This window comes from Mauremys reevesii, linkage group 19, assembly GCF_016161935.1.
Source record: "Mauremys reevesii isolate NIE-2019 linkage group 19, ASM1616193v1, whole genome shotgun sequence".
Lineage (NCBI taxonomy): Eukaryota > Metazoa > Chordata > Testudines > Geoemydidae > Mauremys > Mauremys reevesii.
In genome coordinates this window covers 7,553,607-7,574,912 of record NC_052641.1, presented here as the reverse complement: position 1 = coordinate 7,574,912, position 21,306 = coordinate 7,553,607, and the positions used below count along the sequence as shown (strand labels likewise).

General features: G+C 47.6%; 1 protein-coding gene across 1 annotated transcript; it reads right to left on the bottom strand.

Moving 5' to 3' along the window:
• Positions 1-591: 591 nt before the first annotated feature.
• LOC120386907 (glutamine synthetase) lies at positions 592-10,366 on the bottom strand. The gene is made up of 7 exons (XM_039506917.1): positions 10,238-10,366; positions 9,123-9,298; positions 8,022-8,183; positions 4,933-5,079; positions 3,052-3,179; positions 1,690-1,889; positions 592-928 (listed from the first exon to the last, which is right to left on the bottom strand). Exons 2-7 carry the CDS (start codon positions 9,286-9,288, stop codon positions 607-609), a joined length of 1,125 nt encoding a protein of 374 aa, XP_039362851.1. The 5' UTR covers positions 9,289-9,298; positions 10,238-10,366; the 3' UTR covers positions 592-606.
• Positions 10,367-21,306: the final 10,940 nt, after the last annotated feature.

Below are 21,306 nucleotides of genomic sequence, written 5' to 3'. Positions count from 1 at the left end.
GTTTTGCTTGGAAGAGGTATCTTCTCCCCCGCCAAGTTTCCTAACCAGAACTATTCCTTAGGGCCATCACCACTGCACATTACTGAACAGCTGCCATGTCTCACCCCACAGGTAGCTGCTTATCAGCAGCAGATTAAGTGATCCCAGAATTAAATCTGTGGAAAAACTATAGAAAAAACAAATATTTATAGCAGAGAGCGGCTGACATGTCAGCCAATAAGACTATTTATTGTTACCTTACAATACAAACATGGCAGGGGGAGGGGGAAGAGGAGGGCTGGGGGGAGCAAACAGATTCAACAGCAGCAGCTTTTACATAGGAGTCTATGTACATCACAGTATAAAGTCAATTAAAAAAAATTAAATCCAAGTTTTAAACGCCCCCCATGTATGATCTAAAACCAGTAACCAGGAGTTTGGCTGAGAACTATATAGATTCTCCCTCCCCCCACAAATACATCTAAAAATATTTTTCTAAGCCACCATTTCACAAGACCAGAAGCAAAGTTCTAAAGAGTCTGGACTTTACAGCTGACCAGGTCACGCGTTCATAAAACCCACATGAGAAATTAGGTTTGAATTGAAACCCCCACCCTCTTCAAGGCCTCATTTGTCTGCATAGTCTATCGTTTGCATCCCTGTCTCGTTAAGACACGTCGTCCTCACAATGGCCTCTGTGACAGCATATGGGTCGCAGTTGGCTGCAGGCCGGCGGTCCTCGAAGTAGCCACAGCCGTCCTGGCCGACTTGGCGGGGGATACGGATGCTGGCCCCTCGGTTGGCCACGCCAGCAGAGAACTCAAAGATGCTTGAAGTCTCGTGGTGCCCGGTCAGTCGCCTGGAGTTGTCCCTGCCCCCTCTGGGGTCGTACACACAGATGTGGTAGTCGTGTCGCTTGCTTAGCTTCTCAATGGCAGCTTCAATACATCTAACCAACAAGGAGAGGAATAGGTTAAAACACAGATATGCAGCACGATGCCCAGTGAAGTTCTGGGCCATGGCTGGGGCTCCCAGGCACTACCGCAATACAAGTAATAAAGAGATTGTGTTGAAAATAAGGGTGTGGGGTGTGAGCGTGACTGAGAATCCTGCCAAACACTGTTACTCAAGCAGGAGACACACACAGGGCTTTAGGCACAGGTGGCACCTTGGTCTCACCTGTTCTCTGTCTGGGGCACACAATAGTGGTCTTCTGAGAACCAAAACGTCTTACTTTGACTGAAGTCACTGGGCCCAACATGGGGTATCTGGGTGAAATTCAATGCAGCTCACACTAGATCAGGGGTGCCCAACCCACGGCCCACCAGAGCACTTCACGAAGCCTGTGACCAGCTTCAGCACAATATACTAATGGGCGATTCATCAGAAGTTTTTTGTTGTGTGCAAATTTTATGCGTGGATTTCTTTATTTGTTTTTAACTAGACAATGCTATCTAAATACATCCAAAACAAGCCAAACTTAAAATACAAATCAACACAGGGGACTTTAAATCTTATTAAAATATGTAGAATCTGTTTGGCCCATACAAGGTTGTGCTTAGGTTTATGTGACCATCACGTGTAATAAGGTTGGGCACCACTGCACTAGATGATCCAATGGTCCCTTTTGGCCGCAAAACTACAAAACCAAGGTGCTACTAACCACAATGACCCCAGACAGACTCCAGCTTAGCAACAGCATTAACTCACTTGAGACCGCCCTCCTTCCTCATGTCTTCTGTGCTGTAATTGGTGTGGCACCCAGCTCCGTTCCAGTTGCCAGTCATCGGTTTGGGGTCCAATGTGGCCACGACCCCAAAGTCTTCACAGACGCGGTGCAAGATGAACCTTGCCATCCACAGGTGATCTCCCATCTCGATGCCTTCACAAGGCCCGACCTGGAATTCCCACTAGAAGGGGAAAGATGAGCATTAACGCTAAGGTTTGGGTTTTTCCCTTAGCCACTTGCTTTTGTCTCAACAGTCAATCATGGCAGACTCCTGCCAGGTGGTCTGGCACACATGCCAGTGAGCTATTTATCAAGGGTTTAATCATCTGGCTCCTGCCAACATGCAGCCAGAGGCTGCTCCACCCAAGGTGACTAAGCAGAGGCTTGCATCACCTGATGCCTTTCAGAGGCAACTTTATAGCATCTGTAGGTATCACCCAGCCTAGCAAGGACCAAGTGCAGGACACGGAAGGAAGTGGAGCAAGAAGCTTAGGAGGACTCACTTCATTGCGGGTTAGAATCAATTCAGGGCTCATTAAGGTGTAGGGCGGACAACACTGCAGTAAAACCGCCACTTACCCCAAGCAGGTACAGCGAGGGTAAGATCTACCCCCACACGCTGCCTTGCCAATGACCCTCAGCCCTATTCCACAGAGGGCAAGGATGGGGGTGAAAAAAACCCAACCCAACCTCCAAACGATTCATCCTGGGTGCGCCAAGACTCAGGCCTTGTCTACATGGGAAAGTCACACTGGTTTGACTTAAGGTGTGATTTTAAAACGGGTGCAGCCCTCTCTTGCGGAATTAGGAATTAATTTGAGCTAATCTGAAATAGGAGTGCATTCGGGGGTGGTGCTCCTTTGAAAGTCACACCTTCAGTGAAGTGGTTCAGCTTTCTCTTGGAGACCAAGCCCTAGCTGTACGAGGTCACTCGACTCAGTGGCAAGTGACTGTGTTGGTGTAGAGGAAATCCAGCCTGCACAGTGACTTTGGAAACTCCTGCTTCCATCTTTCAGCACTGGAGACCAGGTTCTCCAGAAGAACACACTGCCCCTGGCTGGAGAAGGAGCTCATTTCTCCCCTCCACTTAGTTTTGCTGAAGACCACAGATACTCAGTGCAGACAGCTCTCTTAGTACTGGGCAAGAGGTAAGGTGCTGCAAGAGCTGTGAGTAAGTGGGGCAGGGGGAAGCTGGAGACTGGAAGAACCAGATGCCCAGGGAGAGCACTGCAGAGCTAATGCTCGGGGCATTGCAAGGTAAGTATTCCAACTCCCAGTCAGTTTCCTGCTTCAACGAATGCTCCCTTGACAGGACAAATGAGAAATGCTCCTTCCGTACATACCTGGGAGGGCATGACCTCAGCGTTGGTGCCACATATCTTCACCCCGGCATAGATGCACGCCTTGTAGTGGGACTCGACAATATCTCGCCCGTACACCTTGTCTGCTCCAACCCCACAGTAATAAGGCCCTAGAAGGGAGACACAAGACACCACGTCACCAACCAAGGCAAGTTCAAGGGAGGAGCAGTGCCCCTTCATTTCCCATCCCACAAGCTTATCTTCCAGCAGGCATTTCGAACTCGGAGACGTTCCCAGGGCTCTCCTTCCAGCACAAGAACCCCAACAGCCACGGAGATGCAATGGCTTCTCCAGCTCGGCTCCAGACTGAGCTGAAGGGACTTCATCTTGGAGCAAGGGCAGTTCAATCTCCCTGGCGCATCCAACTGTTGGCCTCCACTGAGGTTGCCAGCAACATGACCAACTGAAAGGGCTGTTCTGTTGTGTGGACACCTGCCCATCCTATGGGAAAGGTATTGAGACCAAAAGCTGCTCCATGTGAGAGCCGTTTGGTGGACACGACCAGTGAGGGGACGGATTGGAGCAGCAGCTAGGAAGTGAAAAGCTCCATAATCCATTCCCGCCACTCTGGGCCATTTAGTCTCAGGCTGTTCCCCAGTGAAGCGTTAATTTCCCCATAAACCTCATTTATACTCCAGCTATTGCAGTCCTTAGTACTTCAAGTTCCAGCAGAGAGACTGCGCAAGCTAACTGCTCCCAATTAAACAGAGGATTTCCCAGTGGGGGTGGCAGGAAGAAAGGAAGCGAAGAACTGCTCCATTACAATGAACTCCACCCCTAACGCTAAGGCTGGCTTTTTGAGAGAGTTCTGACAGCTACTGTTGCCTGTGTTTATTGCAACAAACTTGGAACCTGAATGAGTATTAACCTGCTGCAGTTTGCTACAGGTTTTCCTCCTTCGCAGGAGGCAGTTCAGCTCTGCAGTACAAACTCAGAGGGAAAAACGGAGATGTTGAGAATCAACCCCCGTCAGGGGATCTTAAAGAAAAGAAAACCCTCTAGCGTCACTAACCCCACACAATCCAGTCTAGGCAGCCGAACCAGTTTGTGCGTAGGGGGTGGGGGAATTTGCTGGAGTGCCCAGGCTTCACATGGCCAGTCTTTATATTAATAACCACCTGCACATTTTTTCCCCAGACAAGTTCTCAAACCCTCGACAAACAAGTTCTAGAATGGAAAAGTTGTTTTTGTCTTAGGCAGCGTCAAGAGTGGTACCACTGCAGGTCACATGACCTGCAGGGCACAAAATAGAAAGGTGTGCCACTGGTACTTAGCTGAACTTGGCACAGTGCTGCCTGTAATTTAAGTTTCAGGAAAAAGCTGCACCCATTTGCCTAAGCGCTAATTGGTAGGGTGATTCAGGGGAGAAGCCCATGGTTGGATCAACATCTTCAGAAGAAGTTCCGGCTGTCTGAAGTGAGAACAGCAGCTGAATCAAGCCAGCCAAGGTAATCCACCCACCACTACCACTAGGGATGGAAGAGCTTTTTCGCGTGGCTTCACTCACTCAGCAAGTTAAAACAGCCTTGGATGTAGGTCCTGCTGTGAGATCTGCATTGGAGATGAGGTGTGTGGGTGGGGGTGTGCACATACCTGCACCCACACAGCATGTGAGGCTCTGTCCACATGGTTCTCGTTGCACGACTGGAGCCCCACTCATGAACTGCACAGGGTTTAGCACTGATCCTGTGACGCACTGAGTGCCTTTGACTGCCATAGAGGTCAATGGGAACTGCACCTTGTGAAGTCCGTCCCTTCAGCGTAGAAGAGGTGCGCAAGTTGGGTAGCACTGTGCTAGTTAGCAAGCATCTGGGAATACTAGTGGGGGGAGGGCATTCAGGGGAAGGGGAGTCTCGCTCTTACCTTGTGGACCTGGGAACCCATTATCAGGCCAGCCGTACGGGTGTCCATTGATGCCCAGCAGCGTGTACTCCTGCTCCATTCCAAACCACGGGTGGCTGTCCTTAACCAAGTCCATGACTTTTTTACATGTGTTCCTCAAGTTAGTTTCTGGAGAGAAGAGAAATTCCTTAATTAGACCTGGAACACCTAACCTGGGGATCAGGAACCCTCCAGCATTTCATTCATCCCATCACTTGAGGGCCTCTCTTACTGGGGAAGACACCAGTTGGTGCTTTTCCTTGCACAGCCCTCTATAAGCTATAGAGAGTTCTCCTCCAGCCAGCCTCTCTGTTGGGAATCTGCAACCAATATTGTCGTTATCAATTCATGACACTGTATTGGTTTGCACCGCGACAGACTTGTCTCAAAGACAGGACTAGGATGGCCCTGGCTGTGGAAAAGCTGGGTTGAGAGGCCGATAAATCCAGACCAACACACGGTGTGTTCAACAGTGGGAAAGGGAATAAGGAAAGTAGCTGGTTACACAAGGTCATCTCCTTCTATCCATGAGGAAAATGTTCTCTGCTCACCCACCATTTGCTTTAGCATTGGAGGAAGACAACAGTGCTTGATTTCAAAGGGTTTGTAATTTTATATACAAAGTGCAAATGTAACCCCCTGCCCATTAAAACTGATCCATAAAAATCCATAAACATATAAGTAGCCATATACCCTGCTGCCTTCCCCCATCCCATCACCACAGTATCTGGCCATCTGCCAAGTAGGTAGGGATTTAGACAACCACTAGTAGTAGGCAAATAATCTTCCTATTTTACAGATGGATACAGTCCCTTAATCAGAAGTCCATCTTCCCACCCTATGTATGTGTCCCCAACCAAGCTTCCCTGGGCTCTCTTCCCACCTCACTGGCCCCTACGTTCTGGGCCAGCATTCGAGCTGGCTGACAGCTTGCAGAGCTCACTGAGCACCAGGGCTAGTGTATCTGGCTTTCTCCCCGATAGGAGTGGCACAGAAACCCATTAGAACAGTCCCAAAGATATTGTTGGCCCAAGTCAGACCTGGACCAGAAGAATCCAGGTAAAGGGGAGAAGGAGGACGTGAAATAACAGGTTTTCCCTGTCACAGAAAATGGCAGCCTGCAGGTAATAAGTTGCACTTTTACCCACAGTGTTCATTGAAGAGACCCAAATGCTGCTGCGACAAAATCCCAGGGATTTGTAAATAATGACAAAGCATCAGCAACATTTTCTTTTAAAGGTCACACTTTGAACCTTAAATGGTGGAGAGAAAAATGAAGAGACCCTCTAACCATTTAAGCTGGGCACCTTCAGAGAAAAGTCAGTTCAGGGATTGGCACTCACTGGGTACTAGGTAAGTGCTAAGTGTTATGGGCAACACTGGCTGCCATATTCCCCTTTGAATCTCTTTAGCTGTACTAGGCTCATGAACATGGTACAATAGAGGCATTTAAACAAGCTTCAGAAACCGAGATATTGTCTCCTGAAGCTCTTGCTGGGGAAGAATTTGGCTCTGCGTCAACCTCAAAACAAGCCACTGCTTTAAAGATACAGTTGAGCCCCAGGCTAGCGGCTATGAATCAGCTGATTCCTTTATCTGTAGAGGATGGTTGGCTAATTTAATGAAACAAAATATTGTAACCACAGGACATTTGTTGTGCATGACACAGGACCTTTCTGCATACGTTTGCTAGAAAAGCGCTGCCTTCATTTATCAAGCTAAATGCTCCTTGATTCAAGTTATAAGGAATGTCTCATATGCTTAAATCTATTAAACCATGCTACTTTAAACACAGTAACATGGATAATCTCCCTGTTTGACAGAATACAGCCAAGCGCATGGAGTTAAATGCTTTTTTGATTATTTTAAGCCATAAATTCAGTCATCTGAGATCACAACAGTTGCCTCTCAGAGCTGTATTACTGCTTGATAGGTATCCCTAGCCTCTGTTAGCCGGAAGCTAGGAATGGATCACTTGATGATTACCTTATGTATGTTACAAGAATTAACTTAAAGAGCCCAACACCACAAATGTACTGGTAGAGACCCAGGACTGAGCTTTCCAGCCACATCAAACTGGCACACGGTTATTAGACGGGTGTCTCAAAAAGTAGGGCGATTCTTAAAGAAAGCCTTTGTCAGAATGGAAGTACAGAAGTACTTGAGAACACAGTAATTATTTTTAAGAGTCCAGAAGTCAGGATTTAGACTACGGTACTTCACACAAAAGTGAAATGCCAGAGTCTTAGTGTTTCTACAACCAACCAACCCTATCTTGGACCACCACATCCCTCAGACCTCCACCATCCCAGCGAAAGCTTTGCATCCTCTACATGTGGGGACCACATGTTGGTATCACCTGACTTTCCTTTGCCCTCACAGGAGCCAGGAGACTTCATTCATAACTACATCTCGTTCACGCTCAACAACGATCCGAGATCACTTTAGACAAGGTCAGGAATCAGCTTCTCCACAATCACCCTGAACACGCAGGCCTGATTCCTGCTGTGCGCCTGACAGATCCCTATACCCAGCTATTGGCCAGGATCAAGGATACAGATATCGTAGGAGAGAAGATCAAATGGTTGGAAGTCAGAGAAGCAACACACGAGATACAGATTTCCTTTCTCAAAAGAACGAGTGGAGCTTTCCAGCAGCAGGGAGATTGTATATTTGAGCACACAGGTTAAAATTACTTGGTGCTGGCCTGGTCTACGAGGCGTGCGGTGACCTCTGCCAACAGATGCGAGCAGAACATTAGCTACTTTTTGACCACTTAACAGAATTCTCCTTGTCCTTCCTGCTAAGATGGGTTCCTGCAGATAACCAGCACCAGCGACGGGGTTTTTGCATGCCTAGGTTAACTGAGCAAAATATAGCTCAGTCACGGATTAGCACATGATCACTTGCAACTTCCCACTGACCTCAAGTGGCATCATGGTGCTCAGCACTTCTGAGAACGAGGCCCTAATATTTTGATGCCGATGGCACTTAGCTGGTGTGTCTGTTTGGTAACACAATGGCTCTGGTAACAACCAGTTTAGGCCAGTGCAGACAGCCCGGAACCTCACCTGCATGTTTTCTGTTGTACTTCAGGACTTCACACAACACTAGCTTGTTAGGGTCCAGACAGAAGGGGTCTCTGAACATCCTGACTGGTATCAGGAACATATCGCTGTTGGAGCCTTCAGCTTGGTCTGTACTGGATCCATCGAAATTCCATTCTGGGACATCTGGGAGCAAGAGGAAACGGAAAAATCCCTAAGATTAAAAATCCCTCGATTTGATCATGTCAAATGTTAGAGAATTTTAAGACGAGAGCAATCAAGAGCCCGGGGGGATATACTCTGCAACATGCCACTAAAAACTGCTTCAAAAGGAAATCCAGGAAGCTTCCAACTCCCCTGTATCTACATAAAGCCCAGTCCTGCAGCGACTACCCCCATCACTGACCACGAAGGGGACAGTGATCCAGCAACTGCTATAGGTGCTAGAATGGGGATGCGGCAGCACCCCCTCATTTGAAGCGGTTTCCATCATTTATAGGGTTTAGTTTTGTATAATGGCTTTAGCAAGCACCCCCACTATAACGCCCCTTAACCTCTTTGATGGTTCAAACGAGATAGTAGATTTAGACTCCAAACAGCTCACAGCATTGTTAGGGACTAACACCAGACAGGGTTAACATCTCCATTCCAGCCATAGAGGTGCCTCACAAACTAGAGGTCTGGCCTCCAGTCCTTTGGCTCTGTGTCCGCAGCACCTAGCCAAATCCCATTACAAACCACTTTTGATGGAATCCCATTAAAACATGCTTCTTGGAAATGAGCCCTGCTCTTACAAGGCAAGAATGGTTCCCCCTCACCATCCTAGCACTGATGGCAGAGAGATTATGGATAGCAAACACCATCACCCTGGAAAAGGCTGGCTATTTACCGTTTCAACTTATATACCCCAGTGATAACATCCGCAACCCTGTTCATTTACTTTGTATAATCCACAGGGAAAAGAGATCTGTTCTGTGCATTATGCTACCAAATGACTCAAAAACATACAGCAGCTCCTCATATAATGTTACAAGTGTTACAGGCCTTGCATTTAAAACTCTTGGCTTCTACACTTTGCTCCACAAGAGGGTGTCTGCGCCAAACAGCTAATAGGCCCAGCATTACCTTCTATGCACTTTGGTTCCTGGTCCATGGTTCGAGTTTTACAGCGGACTCCTTCTCCACTCCCGTCAATCCACACGTAAGTCACCAGGACCTTGCCCCCCTGGGGAAGCCTCATGTACTGGTCCCTGACCACCTTGTTCAGCTTGGAACTGTGTGACACAGACATGTTGATGGATCTAGAGAAGGGAGGAGAACGAAAGGTCCCAGTTATAGATACTGTTCCAGAACAAGATGGACTCACCCTAGCCACGGGGAGAGCAGGAAAAAACTCTCAGCCCCCACCGCTCGCTCCTTCCCAGCAGGCAGATGGGGGAGCAAGCAACTGATTTCTCGTTACAGTGGTAACAGTGTCTCAGCAGATGCACAGTTTTATGATCTTGCACCACTTCCTTTCCCCTGCAGAGATGGTGCTTTGGCGCCATTTCCGATTTAAATTTTGTAACTGAGGAACGATTGAACGTAAACCCCAGAGCAGTTCCACCAGCCCATGTGGGAGGGGGGGAGTTGGGGGGGGGAGAGAAGCCGCCCCTCCCCCACATTAAAGCTACTCCCTGCAGACCCGGGACGCGCTTGCGATCAGTTCTATCGCCGCACACAGAGACGGTCCTGCCCCCAAGCGCGGCCTTTGTTAAAAAGATTCATCTACAGAAGCCCGAGGAGGGCGGGAAAAGGGCCGAAGCGCCACAGATCCGCGGCCAGGGACACCGCGCCGGCCTGGTCCGCTGCAAGGCTGGCGCAGCCACGCGGGGCTTGTCCACACACAGAAGCTGGGGCGGTTTGGCTACGCCGGTGTGGCCCCAGCGCCGCGCACGAGACGTGCTCGGGATAAGAGACGAGCCCCGTGAGGCCGGGACCCCGGACTCGCTGCATCCCCCCGCCCGGGTGCAGCACGATGCCGCCAGAGCTGCACGGCCCGGGCAGCGGGGGAAGAACTTCCCCACCGCCCGGCGAGGCCGGGGACATCCCCACGCGGGATCCCGCAGGCGGCAGCAGGGCTGGAGCCGGCGAGCGGCAGCAGGGCGCAGCGTCCCGCCGGAGATCAGCGGGGGCAGCCCGGCCCCGGGGCAGGGACCATCCCCGGGCCGGAGCACGTGGCGCCCGCGCTCCCCACTTACCGTCCCCGGCCGCGCAGGAGCCCAGCGCCGCGATGCAGCTCCCCGCCCGCAGCCCGGCTGCAGCCGCCGCCGCCTCTTATAGCGCCCCAGCCAGGCAGCGGGGCCGGGGGCAGAGTGGGGCGGCCGCTCCCCAGCTGATGCAAGAGCCGGCAGAGGGTTGGCTCCCTTCGCCCCTCCCCGCGCTCCGGGCCGGCCGCGCTGGGGTGGGGAGTTCCCCCGCTCCCGGGTACGAGCGCAGTTTGCGATTAGTCCCCGCCCAGCCTGCCGGAAGTTTGGAACAAGTTTCGTTCTTTGGGCGTTGTTGTTTTGTGTTTGTTATTGTAGGGTCGCCCGGCCTGAAAGGCGGCTGGGACGATGATTTTTGTGCTTGCACGTAGGGCCAGGCTGGGGGCAGCCTGGGGAGGAGAGGTGCACAGAGGGCAAAGGATGGATTTTTGAGACGGTTTGGGGGCGAGCGGGGGGGGGGGGGGAAGTGGAGGAAAAAGGGGATGTTTGGAGCAGTAGATGTGCAGCAGTTGTGACCTGGGCATGGAGTGTTGCCCAACCCTCTTTTAAATACTCTTTTTAAAGCCTCAGTTTTGGAGGCAAGTGATACAGGACTAGCAGCTTGCTTTTTAAAAATATGTTTTATTCGTCTGTGGTGCAGAGAAAAAATAAGACAACCAGACAGCAAATAAAAACACAAAATAATTTAAAAAAATCATTATTTTTAAGCCAAGCTCATGCTATTTGGGGATCTGACTCATGAATTAGGAATGCATGACCTTGGCAGTACTATAGGATGTACATCCTTTCTGCACAATCTCCACTTTGAACACGCTTTTCAGGATCAGTTCTAGCCTGGGCTGGGTCTCGGGTTGGTGGGAGCATGGATGGACCTTAAACTAGGGAATGGCAGAAGCAGCTGGAGAAATTCGGTCTGCTTGAAACGAAGCTTGCTAGTTTAAAGGTTTTTTTTTCAATTTAAAAACAAAAAATGCAGATGAGACTGATCTAACCCAAAGCATTTTGGGGAAGGGGAGGCCTAGCTCAGTGGTTTGAGCATTGGCCTGCTAAACCCAGGGTTGTGAGTTTAATCCTTGAAGGAGCCACTTTGGGATCTGGGGCAAAATCAGTACTTGGTCCTGCTAGTGAAGGTAGGGGGCTAGACTCAATGAACCCTCAGGGTCCCTTCTAGCTCTATGAGCTTAGGTATATCTCCCTATGTTTATCAGATTCCCATCCCCATCACAGTGCTATAAATCAATAGGCAACAGCAGTGTTGGCCAGAGCTCTGCCCACCTATGGCACCAAAACAAGATGATCTTCACAGTGATCATGAGCTAATTCAGTTCAAACTAGATGGAAGGATAAACAAAAATAGATCTGGGACTAGGGTTTTTGATTTCAAAAGGGCTAACTTTAAAGAATTAAGGAAATTAGTTAGGGAAGTGGATTGGACTGAAGAACTTGTGGATCTAAAGGCAGAGGAGGCCTGGAATTACTTCAAGTCAAAGTTGCAGAAACTATGAGAAGCCTGCATTGCAAGAAAGGGGGAAAAAATCATAGGCGTTGTAGACCAAGCTGGATGAGCAAGCATCTCAGAGAGGTGATTAAGAAAAAGCAGAAAGCCTAAAAGGAGTAGAGGATGGGCAGGATTAGCAAGGAAAGCTACCTTATTGAGGTCAGAACATGTAGGGATAAAGTGAGAAAGGCCAAAAGCCATGTAGAGTTGGACCTTGCAAAGGGAATTAAAACCAATAGTAAAAGGTTCTGTAGCCATATAAATAAGAAGAAAACAAAGAAAGAAGAAGTGGGACCGCTAAACACTGAGGATGGAGTGGAGGTTAAGGGTAATCTAGGCATGGCCCAATATCTAAACAAATATTTTGCCTCAGTCTTTAATGAGGCTAATGAGGAGCTTAGGGATAATGGTAGGATGACAAATGGGAATGAGGATATGGAGGTAGAAATTACCACATCTGAGGTAGAAGCCAAACGCAAACAGCTTAATGGGACTAAATCGGGGGGCCCAGATAATCTTCATCCAAGAATATTAAAGGAACTGGCACATGAAATTGCAAGCCCATTAGCAAGAATTTTTAATGAATCAGTAAACTCAGGGGTTGTACCATATGACTGGAGAATTGCTAACATAGTTCCTATTTTTAAGAAAGGGAAAAAAAGTGATCCGAGTAACTATAGGCCTGTTAGTTTGACATCTGTAGTATGCAAGGTCTTGGAAAAAATTTTGAAGGAGAAAGTAGTTAAGCTTTGAGGTCAATGGTAATTGGGACAAAATACAACATGGTTTTACAAAAGGTAGATCATGCCAAACCAACCTGATCTCTTTCTTTGAGAATGTAACAGATTTTTTAGACAAAGGAAACATAGTGGATCTAATTTACCTCGATTTCAGTAAGGCATTTGATATGGTTCCACATGGGGAGTTATTAGTTAAATTGGAAAAGATGGGGATCAATATGAAAATTGAAAGGTGGATAAGGAACTGGTTAAAGGGGAGACTACAATGGGTCATACTGAAAGGTAAACTGTCAGGCTGGAAGGAGGTTACTAGTGGAGTTCCTCAGGGATCGGTTTTGGGCCAATCTTATTTAATCTTTTTATTGCTGACCTTGCACAAAAAATAAAGTTTGTGGATGACACAAAGCTGGGAGGTATTGCTAACACAGAGAAGGACCGGGATGTCATGCAGGAAGATCTGGATGACCATGTAAACTGGAGTAATAGTAATAGGATGAAATTTAATAGTGAAAAGTGCAAGGTCATGCATTTAGGGATTAATAACAAGAATTTTGGTTATAAGCTGGGGACACATCAGTTGGAAGTAACAGAGGAGGAGAAGGACCTCGGAGTACTGGTTGATCACAGGATGACTATGAGCCGCCAATGTGATATGGCCGTTAAAAAAGCTAATGTGGTCTTGGGATGCATCAGGCAAGGTATTTCCAGTAAAGATAAGGAGGTGTTAGTACCATTATACAAGGCACTGGTGAGACCTCATCTGGAATATTGTGTGCAGTTCTGGTCTCCCATGTTCAAGAAGGATGAATTCAAACTGGAACGATGATCCGAGGAATGGAAAACCTGTTTTATGAAAGGAGACTCAAAGAGCTTGGCTTGTTTAGCCTAACCAAAAGAAGCTGAGGGGAGATATGATTGATCTTTATAAATATATCAGAGGGATAAATATCAGGGAAGAAGAGGAATTATTTAAGCTTAGTACCAATGTGGACACAAGAACAAATGGATATAAACTGGACACTAGGAAGTTTAGACTTGAAATTAGACGAAGGTTTCTAACCATTAGAGGAGTGAAGTTCTGGAACAGCCTTCCAAGGGGAGTAGTGGGGGCAAAAGACATACCTGGCTTTAAGACTAAGCTTGATAAGTTTATGGAGGGGATGGTAGGATGGGATAGCCCAATTTTGGCAATTAATTGATCTTTGATTATCAGCAGGTAAATATGCCCAATGGTCTGTGATGGGATGTTAGATGGGGTGGGATCTGAGTTACTACAGAGTATTCTTTCCTGGGTGCTGGCTGGTGAGTCTTGCCCACATGGTCAGGGTTTAACTGATCACCATATCTGGGGTCGGGAAGGAATTTTCCTCCAGGGAAGATTGGCAGAGGCCCTGGAGGCTTTATGCCTTCCTCTGCTGCATGGGGCATGGGTCACTTGCTGGAGGCAGCTTGAGGTCTTCAAACAACAATTTGAGGACTTCAGTAACTCAGACATAGGTTAGGGGTTTGTTACAGGAGTGGGTGGGTGAGATTCTGTGGCCTGCATTGTGCAAGAGGTCAGACTAGATGATCATAATGGTCCCTTCTGACCTTAAAGTCTATGAGTAAAGTGTGTGCAGATTTCTGTAATAGGATCAGCCCTCTTGGGTGCATGCTTTGATCACTACCAAAATGGCTAAGAACACTGACATTTAGCGTCAATCAATCAAAAAGAAAGATCTGCAGCAGCAAGTCTCGGAGCCCACGTCTTAGTGCTAAAAATAGCCATGGAGGTGTTCCGTTTAGGCTCAGAGACCCATCCCCCTTACCGTTTTTCAGAGCCCAAGTGAGACCATCACCCGATTTTGAATGCCCTAGGCTCAAGCCCAAGTCAGTAGGTCTAGGCTCTGAGACTTGCTACCATGTTGTTGTTGTTTTGTTGTTGTTTTTTCAATGTGGAAAACCCTAATAAGGCTTCTGCATCATGACTGATACAAATGGGAAAGTTCACATTTCTCAGGGCTACTGTTTCAGGCTGGCGGCAGACATATGTTCGGGTAGCAGTCTGAAGGCTCTCTTTAGAATCAAAGGCACCAGGGACAATTTTTGTTAAAAAAAACACAACAAAAACTAAGAGCAGACTGGAGTAAAAGAGGGATCGCTGTTAGGGAAAAGCACTGCAAACTTGCCATATTCACCCTGCGGCATATGGGCACCATTTACAAGTTAAAACGGGACACTTAGTTCAGGCCTCATGCATAGAATAAAACCAAGGGCTTGTTTACACACACAAGTTAAGCACTGGTTTAATTTAAGCACGTTTACAAACCAATTTAGCTGAACAGGCTTGTAGCAGGAACAAGTGACCAGCTAGCCTCGTGGTCAGCTCACGGCCTTACAGGTTCTGCCGGTCTTGTCCTCCCAGGGAGGCCCCAGCTGTGGCCTCAATTACTGCCCATGCTCCGTTTCCTCCCCCGGAGTTCATCACTATAAAGGCACAGGGGGAGGGGGGAGGGGAAAGTAGGGGGACCCAGGCCCATGCACTTCACCTCATGCTGAGCCAGGAGTGTCTCAAAGTCTCCAGCTCAGTTGCTGAGCAACCCCAAATTACCCCCAGATCACTTGCTACTGGTCTGGAGCGCCTCTGTGTGGGGCACAGTCACTGGCTTAGCAGCCTCTCCTCACTCTCTTAGTGTCTGTTCAGTCAGTTTCTCTCTGGGCGTTCAGCTCCCGAAGGAGAGAGGGAATCCAAGTCCCTGATGCTAGAGCAGCCCTCACAAAGCAGTTGTGGTACCTGTGGTACCTGGCCTGTGGTACCAGTGTCTTTTTAAAGCTGTTCCTCCACTGGGAACAGGCCTGGACCTGTTGAGGGATGAGGCCTCTCTAGCTCAGGATTGCTCTACTCCCCATCCTCATTCAATGTGGGGCCTGCAGCCCCCATCACAAGGTGCAACCCACGTGTAAATGATTATTGCAGTAGACGAGTGGCTTACTGCAGTTTAGCTTCAATCAATTCCTAAATTGATTGAAGTTAGACAGATAACCCTCTTTTCACTCAAAAGAAGCATGTCCACATAGAGGTTTGCACCCATTTAAATAAGTTGGTTTAAAAAAAAAAATCACATTGCAAATTAAGCCTGTGCAGATGTGTGCAGACCAGTCCCCAGCTCAAGAGGACCAGCATTGCCCACTCTTGGAATTTTATTATGGGGCTTATGATAGTTGGGTTTTGTTTTCTAAAAAAGGCCCAGCTACTGGACTCATGGGATTACAGCCTGATCTGCACTTAAAATGTAGGTTGACATAGCTATGGGGCTCAGGGTTGTGAAAAACCCATACCCCTGAGTATAGTTGCTGTGGCGATCTAGCCTTTAGTGTAGAGGCAGCTACACTGATGGAAGAATGCTTCCATTGACCTAGCTACCGTCTCTTGGGGCGGTGGAGTTCCTATAGGGATGGAAAACCCCTTTCCATCGCTGTAGTCTGTGTCTACACTACGGGGTTACAGAGGCATAGCCACGGCGCTGTAGCACCCATAGTATAGACATGGCTTACATGGGACTCCCATCTTTAATTAAAAAAGGTAAATTCTAACCCTTAGAATTTCAGAGAAAAGCTTGATAACATAAAAGCTCACAACACCCCCTGCCCCCCCGAAACAACCCAACAACAAAAAACCAAAACCCCAGCGGGCAGAGAAGGACCACCACAACATTTTTTTAATCTCATGATTTTTGAGGCCTGACTCAAAGTCATTTGAATGAGCTCACATTAGTGAAACAGTAGTTAAACATCTCTAGGCCATTGCTTTGCCCTGACAATTAAAAACTCTAGCCACTAAACACAAATTACCCCTTACTGCTATGGATGGGGAGGCAAATAGAGAACTATAAAGCAACAATCCTGTTGTTTTTCCTTGGAAGGTGCTTTGATCGCCTATGACGATAAATGTTTAGAGACAAGCTGGGTGAGGTAACATCTTTCTTGGGCCAATTTTAGCCGGATGAGACACAGAAGCGTTTGCGATTGCACAAGAACCAGGCAGTGTAGATGCTGACAACAACAAAAGCAAACCTGCTTAGGGTTTTGGACAGCAAGACTGCACTCAACTGTGAGCCAAAAACCAACCCTGCTGTAGGCAAGTGCAGCTTCGTTGGAGTCATGTCCACTGACAAGGCTCAGATAATGAGAGAGCACGTAGGAGTGAGGATTTGCAGAGGCCCTGAACGAAAGGCTGACTTATACTGCATCAGCAGTAGTACTGCTGTGGTAACGTTTGCACTGAGTTCTCCAATCTGAACTCAGTTTCAGAACCTCATATATTTTGAGTTGCATCAGTGCATTTATATTAACAAGGCAGCAGTCCATATGCAAACAGGCAGACTCCAGTGGGTTTTCTATCAAACCTGTGATTTGATAAAAAAAACCAAACCAACCAATAAATATTGTTAGAGAGGTTTCAACATTCCTGTGGTAGAAAATGTCCCAGGGACTCCCACCCTCTCTCTCCGTTCCAGATTAAATGTGCTGTTGGTCTGAACATTGGATGAGTCAGTCCTATTTTGCATCAGTCTCCTTAGCTTGTTTATAGCACTCCCTGATTGGGAAACTTCCTTGTTTGATTCCTATGGTGCTTGTTATGTTGGAGGTGGAGCAAAGCAGCAGCCGGAATACCAGAATGAATGAAACAGGCCCTGTGGCTGGCTACCCTCCAACACAGATCTCAGTCGGGAAGAGAACTTATGTTCTTATGAAGATCGAAGGGGAGGAGAAATGGGGGCATGCAGCCGCAAACATTTCTAAGACGCTGGGTTATCTGAAACATTGAAAACTGACAAGAAGTTTTAAAGATAATAAGTTAGAGAATCCCCCAGTTTGCAGCCATTCCACATAGTCAATAGTGTTAATACTAGAAGTGGGGGTGGAGGCTTGGGAGACGTTTCCCTGACAGCTGCCAATGAGGTTCTTCCCCGTCTATGAATACTGCTCAGTCACCTCTGGCCTAGATGGTTTATCCAGGCTCAATCTTTCTTAAGAGGATTTTGTTGTTGTTGTTTTTTTTGGCCTTTGGAATGCACCAAATTCCACCCAATGTGGTATCTATAACCTCTGTACTTTATTCCACCTACCCATTCCCTTCTGCTTTGTCATCGCTTCATTGTGGCTGAAATCCTGTAAGGAGCTCTTTGCAGGTGCAGGAATCTATCCACAAAGAACTGCTTGCAAGAGTGAGGCCTTAGACTGTGAGCTCTTTGGGGCAGTATCTTTTGGTGTCTGGAGGCCATCTTGTGCTCAGTGGGTGCTGAATGAAGTTGTTTAGTAGTAGCAGTAAATAGTGTGGTTGCTGTGTTATAACAATGTTGCTTTACAAAAAAGAATCCCTGAGAATAAAGCCGGCCTACAAATGTGTTATCCCCAACTCTTACAAATTACAGTTTAAACCCCACCTTTTCCCAAAGCTATTTGGGATCCTCCAGCATTTAATTCTATAAATGTGGGAATTGGGGGGTTTGTACCCCCTTTTGCAAGGCACCCTTTAAAAAAAAGAAAAGACACTGCTGAGATATTCTTAGTTGTTCTTTAAAACCTTCTAACTCACTTCTAGAACAAAACTAATCCACCTGTATTCTGAACACCTAGAATTTCATAGATAATATGTTCAGAATCATCGTCTATTTTCTAATCACTGCTATTCAGATCTCAAACACTGGGGAAAGCCTATCTGAAGCCAGGGGTGGTGGGCAGAGCCCACCAAAGCATCAAGATGAGGGAGAGGCCACAGAGCCCTGAAAACAATGGATTCCACGTAGGGCCGTCCAAAGGATTCAGGGGGCCTGGGGTCTTTGGCGGTGGAGGTTCTTCCGCTGCGGGTCTTCGGGGCACTTCGGCGGCGGGTGCCAGAGTGAGTGAAGGACCCGCTGCCGAAAGACCCGGAGCGGAAGGAGCCCTCGCCACTGAATTGCCACCCAGAGTGGAAGAAGCTCCGGGTCTTCGGCAGTGGGTCCTTCACTTGCTCCGGGTATGTTCGGTAGCACTGAAGGACCTGCCGCCGAAGACCCGCCAAAAACTCTCGTGGGGGCCCCTGAAAACTCTTGTGGGGGACCCTGAAGGGCCCGGGGCAAATTGCTCCACTTGCCCTCCCTGCCTCTGGGCAGCCCTGATTCCATAGGACAACATGTGATCAAACAGAAATAGGAGTGGGTGGTGTCAAAGATTCAAAAGAAGGGCAGCAGGTGAGGACAATGAACAGAGAACCCCAGACCGTGCCCACTGTTTCACAATGAACACCTGGATATAACCAGGAAATGGAAATAGGCCCCACGCTCAACAAGCTAATATCCCTGCAGTCTGAAGTCTAACTATGGCTCAGAGAAAGTGAGAGTGGCAGGTTTCCTCCCACTATCTACTCTGCCAGTCTCTCTCACCACTGAACTGAAGGGAATTGTGTTTGTAATAACTTCTGGGTAGGTGAAAATTTACCGATAGGCAAGAGGCAGCAGGTGGTCATGAAAGAAGAATCAGACCAGACAAATTTAACAATAATCTGTGTTGCCAACTCTTGTGATTATATGGGATTGGCAGCGCTGCAGCATCCTGGGACACAGCTGCATGTCTGGGAGGCAGAGGGAGGGCAGTTAAATTCCCAGCTACCCCAAGAAATAGTCCACCTCTAAGAATACAAACACTCTGTGTCCGTTATCTGTTTGCGCTGCTGTAGCACCTAGTACTCAATCAGGAATCAGAGCCCCCTTGCGGTAGGCGCTGTCCCCGCACCCCCAATTCTCCCACAAAAGGCAGCCCTTGTTCCAAACCGCTTACAAACGAAGTGATAATCTCTAGTCTATCATTAAATCACCAAAAGTCTGCTAGTTGCTGTACTAGACAGAACATACAAGAACAGGATTCCTGTCCAAAGGGGTTAATAATCTAGACACTGGGCTACTTCTGTGCACACTGTGGGACTAAGTCTCATCTCATACTGGTGTAACTCTACTGCCTTGTGTAGAGTTACTCCTGATTTACACCAGTGTTCGTGAACTCGGGATCAGGCCTAGATCCCATCGATTGTAATACGATCTTTTGTCCTACAAGCGCTTTCCATCTCAGGATCTCAGCAATCTTTATGAACAATGTATTTAGCTTCAACACACCCTTGGCAGGCAGGTACAGTAAATATTATGCACCAGGAGCAAAGCGAACCAAAGATTAAGTGACTTGCCCAAGGTCAGACACAAGAGTTCTGTGGTGGAGCCAAGAACAGAACGTAGATGTCCTTATATCAGCAAAAAGTCACTTAGATTAAATCTTCAAGGAACTTTTCAGAAGACAGTGTCATTATATTAGAAGCCCAATTTTATCTCTTTCAAGATAAAGGAAGGTGGAAGCAGAGAAACAAAATTCTGTTTTATTGCTACCAACTAATAGCAAAGACAAGATAGAACCCCATTGTCAACGCTGTTCAGTGGCTAGAAACAAGCTCTGTATGTGGCATTCCAAGAAGTAGTGCCGGTCTCTTCAGAGGTTTCATCGTGTGGTTTTGCTATTATTAGAGAGAACCCAGTGGGGAATGGTGATGGAGGGTCTAACTTCCCTGTTGATATACACCACCCTCTCCCTCGGTTCTTCTTGGGGAGCTTTGCAGCCTCTCACTTCTGCGTCTCCCCTCCTACAATTCATTTCTCCCTTGCTGGGCTTCATGAGTCCATGGTGTTCTGTGGGCAGGTTGTTGGTCACATAGGAATGGCTCCTCCTCGGTTCCAGCTGCTAACTTCCGATCACAAGGAACAAAAGCTCCATTGAATGGTCTTATTTTACTCCTTTCCCATGTCAGCAGTTGCTGGAGTTGCCACAGGGAAGGTATAAGATAGCGAATGGGGGCAGTGGGGTCCACCAGACCAATCTCTTTGCTACGTCGTGGCCCTCACTAGGCGAGTGCTGGAGAACTCCGCTGCTGGAACTCCCTTCGGTAAGTTTGGCAGTGACCCAAAATACTTTTCATTGTTTCAATCGTTATCTCTGACTTTGAGACTTTATCTTCCTGACTATTTTCTCCCTTTAAAAGGAGATACACCAGAGATATTATCAATGCATTTCTTAAAGCAAATACCCCAGGACTAAATATATTCATTAAAACATGGAGCTCAAGCTGAACAAGTGTATTTCCTTTCAGCACCAACAGTAGGAAATCACCAGCTGTAGCAATATTAACATCCAAACCATCCTCAATTCACATGATCTACCAAACATTATATTGCCCAAATGCATGAACTCATCCACCTCCACAATCAACTTGTCACGCAGCATCCACCCTGCTCTCCTTCACGTATATTCAATTCCTCACAAGTCAGGCAGAAAACACACAACTTTCACTCTCACCTACAACACTTTGAGGCCGTCTGTGGGTAACAGGTTCATTTCGATGAGGTTGGAGTTAAGGGTGTGCGTTTGAGTGCACCTGGCTTAAGTAAAGGTGTGCATTGTGGGAGGTTGTGTGCTGGAAGTGAAAGGGACTTTGTGAAACAGCAAGAAACAGGAGGGAAATTATATACGAAAAATTAAATCTCGGATTTAATTATAAAACTGAGCAAAGAGGCTGTATGGAGAGAAAGGACGGTCCAGTGGACTTGGGTTTCCATCTGATCTTGGGCAAGTCACGTAGGCTCAGATCCTTAAAGGTACATAGACACCAAGCTGCAAGTGCCTAAATACCTTTGAGGATCTGGGCTCTAGTCTCTGCCCAAATCCACAAAGTGCCATAGGCGTTGCAGTGCTGAGTATCACGACACCTGGAAAACGACAGGAACAGCATTGCAATCCACAAAGTCAAGCTAGGGACCCAGGCTCCC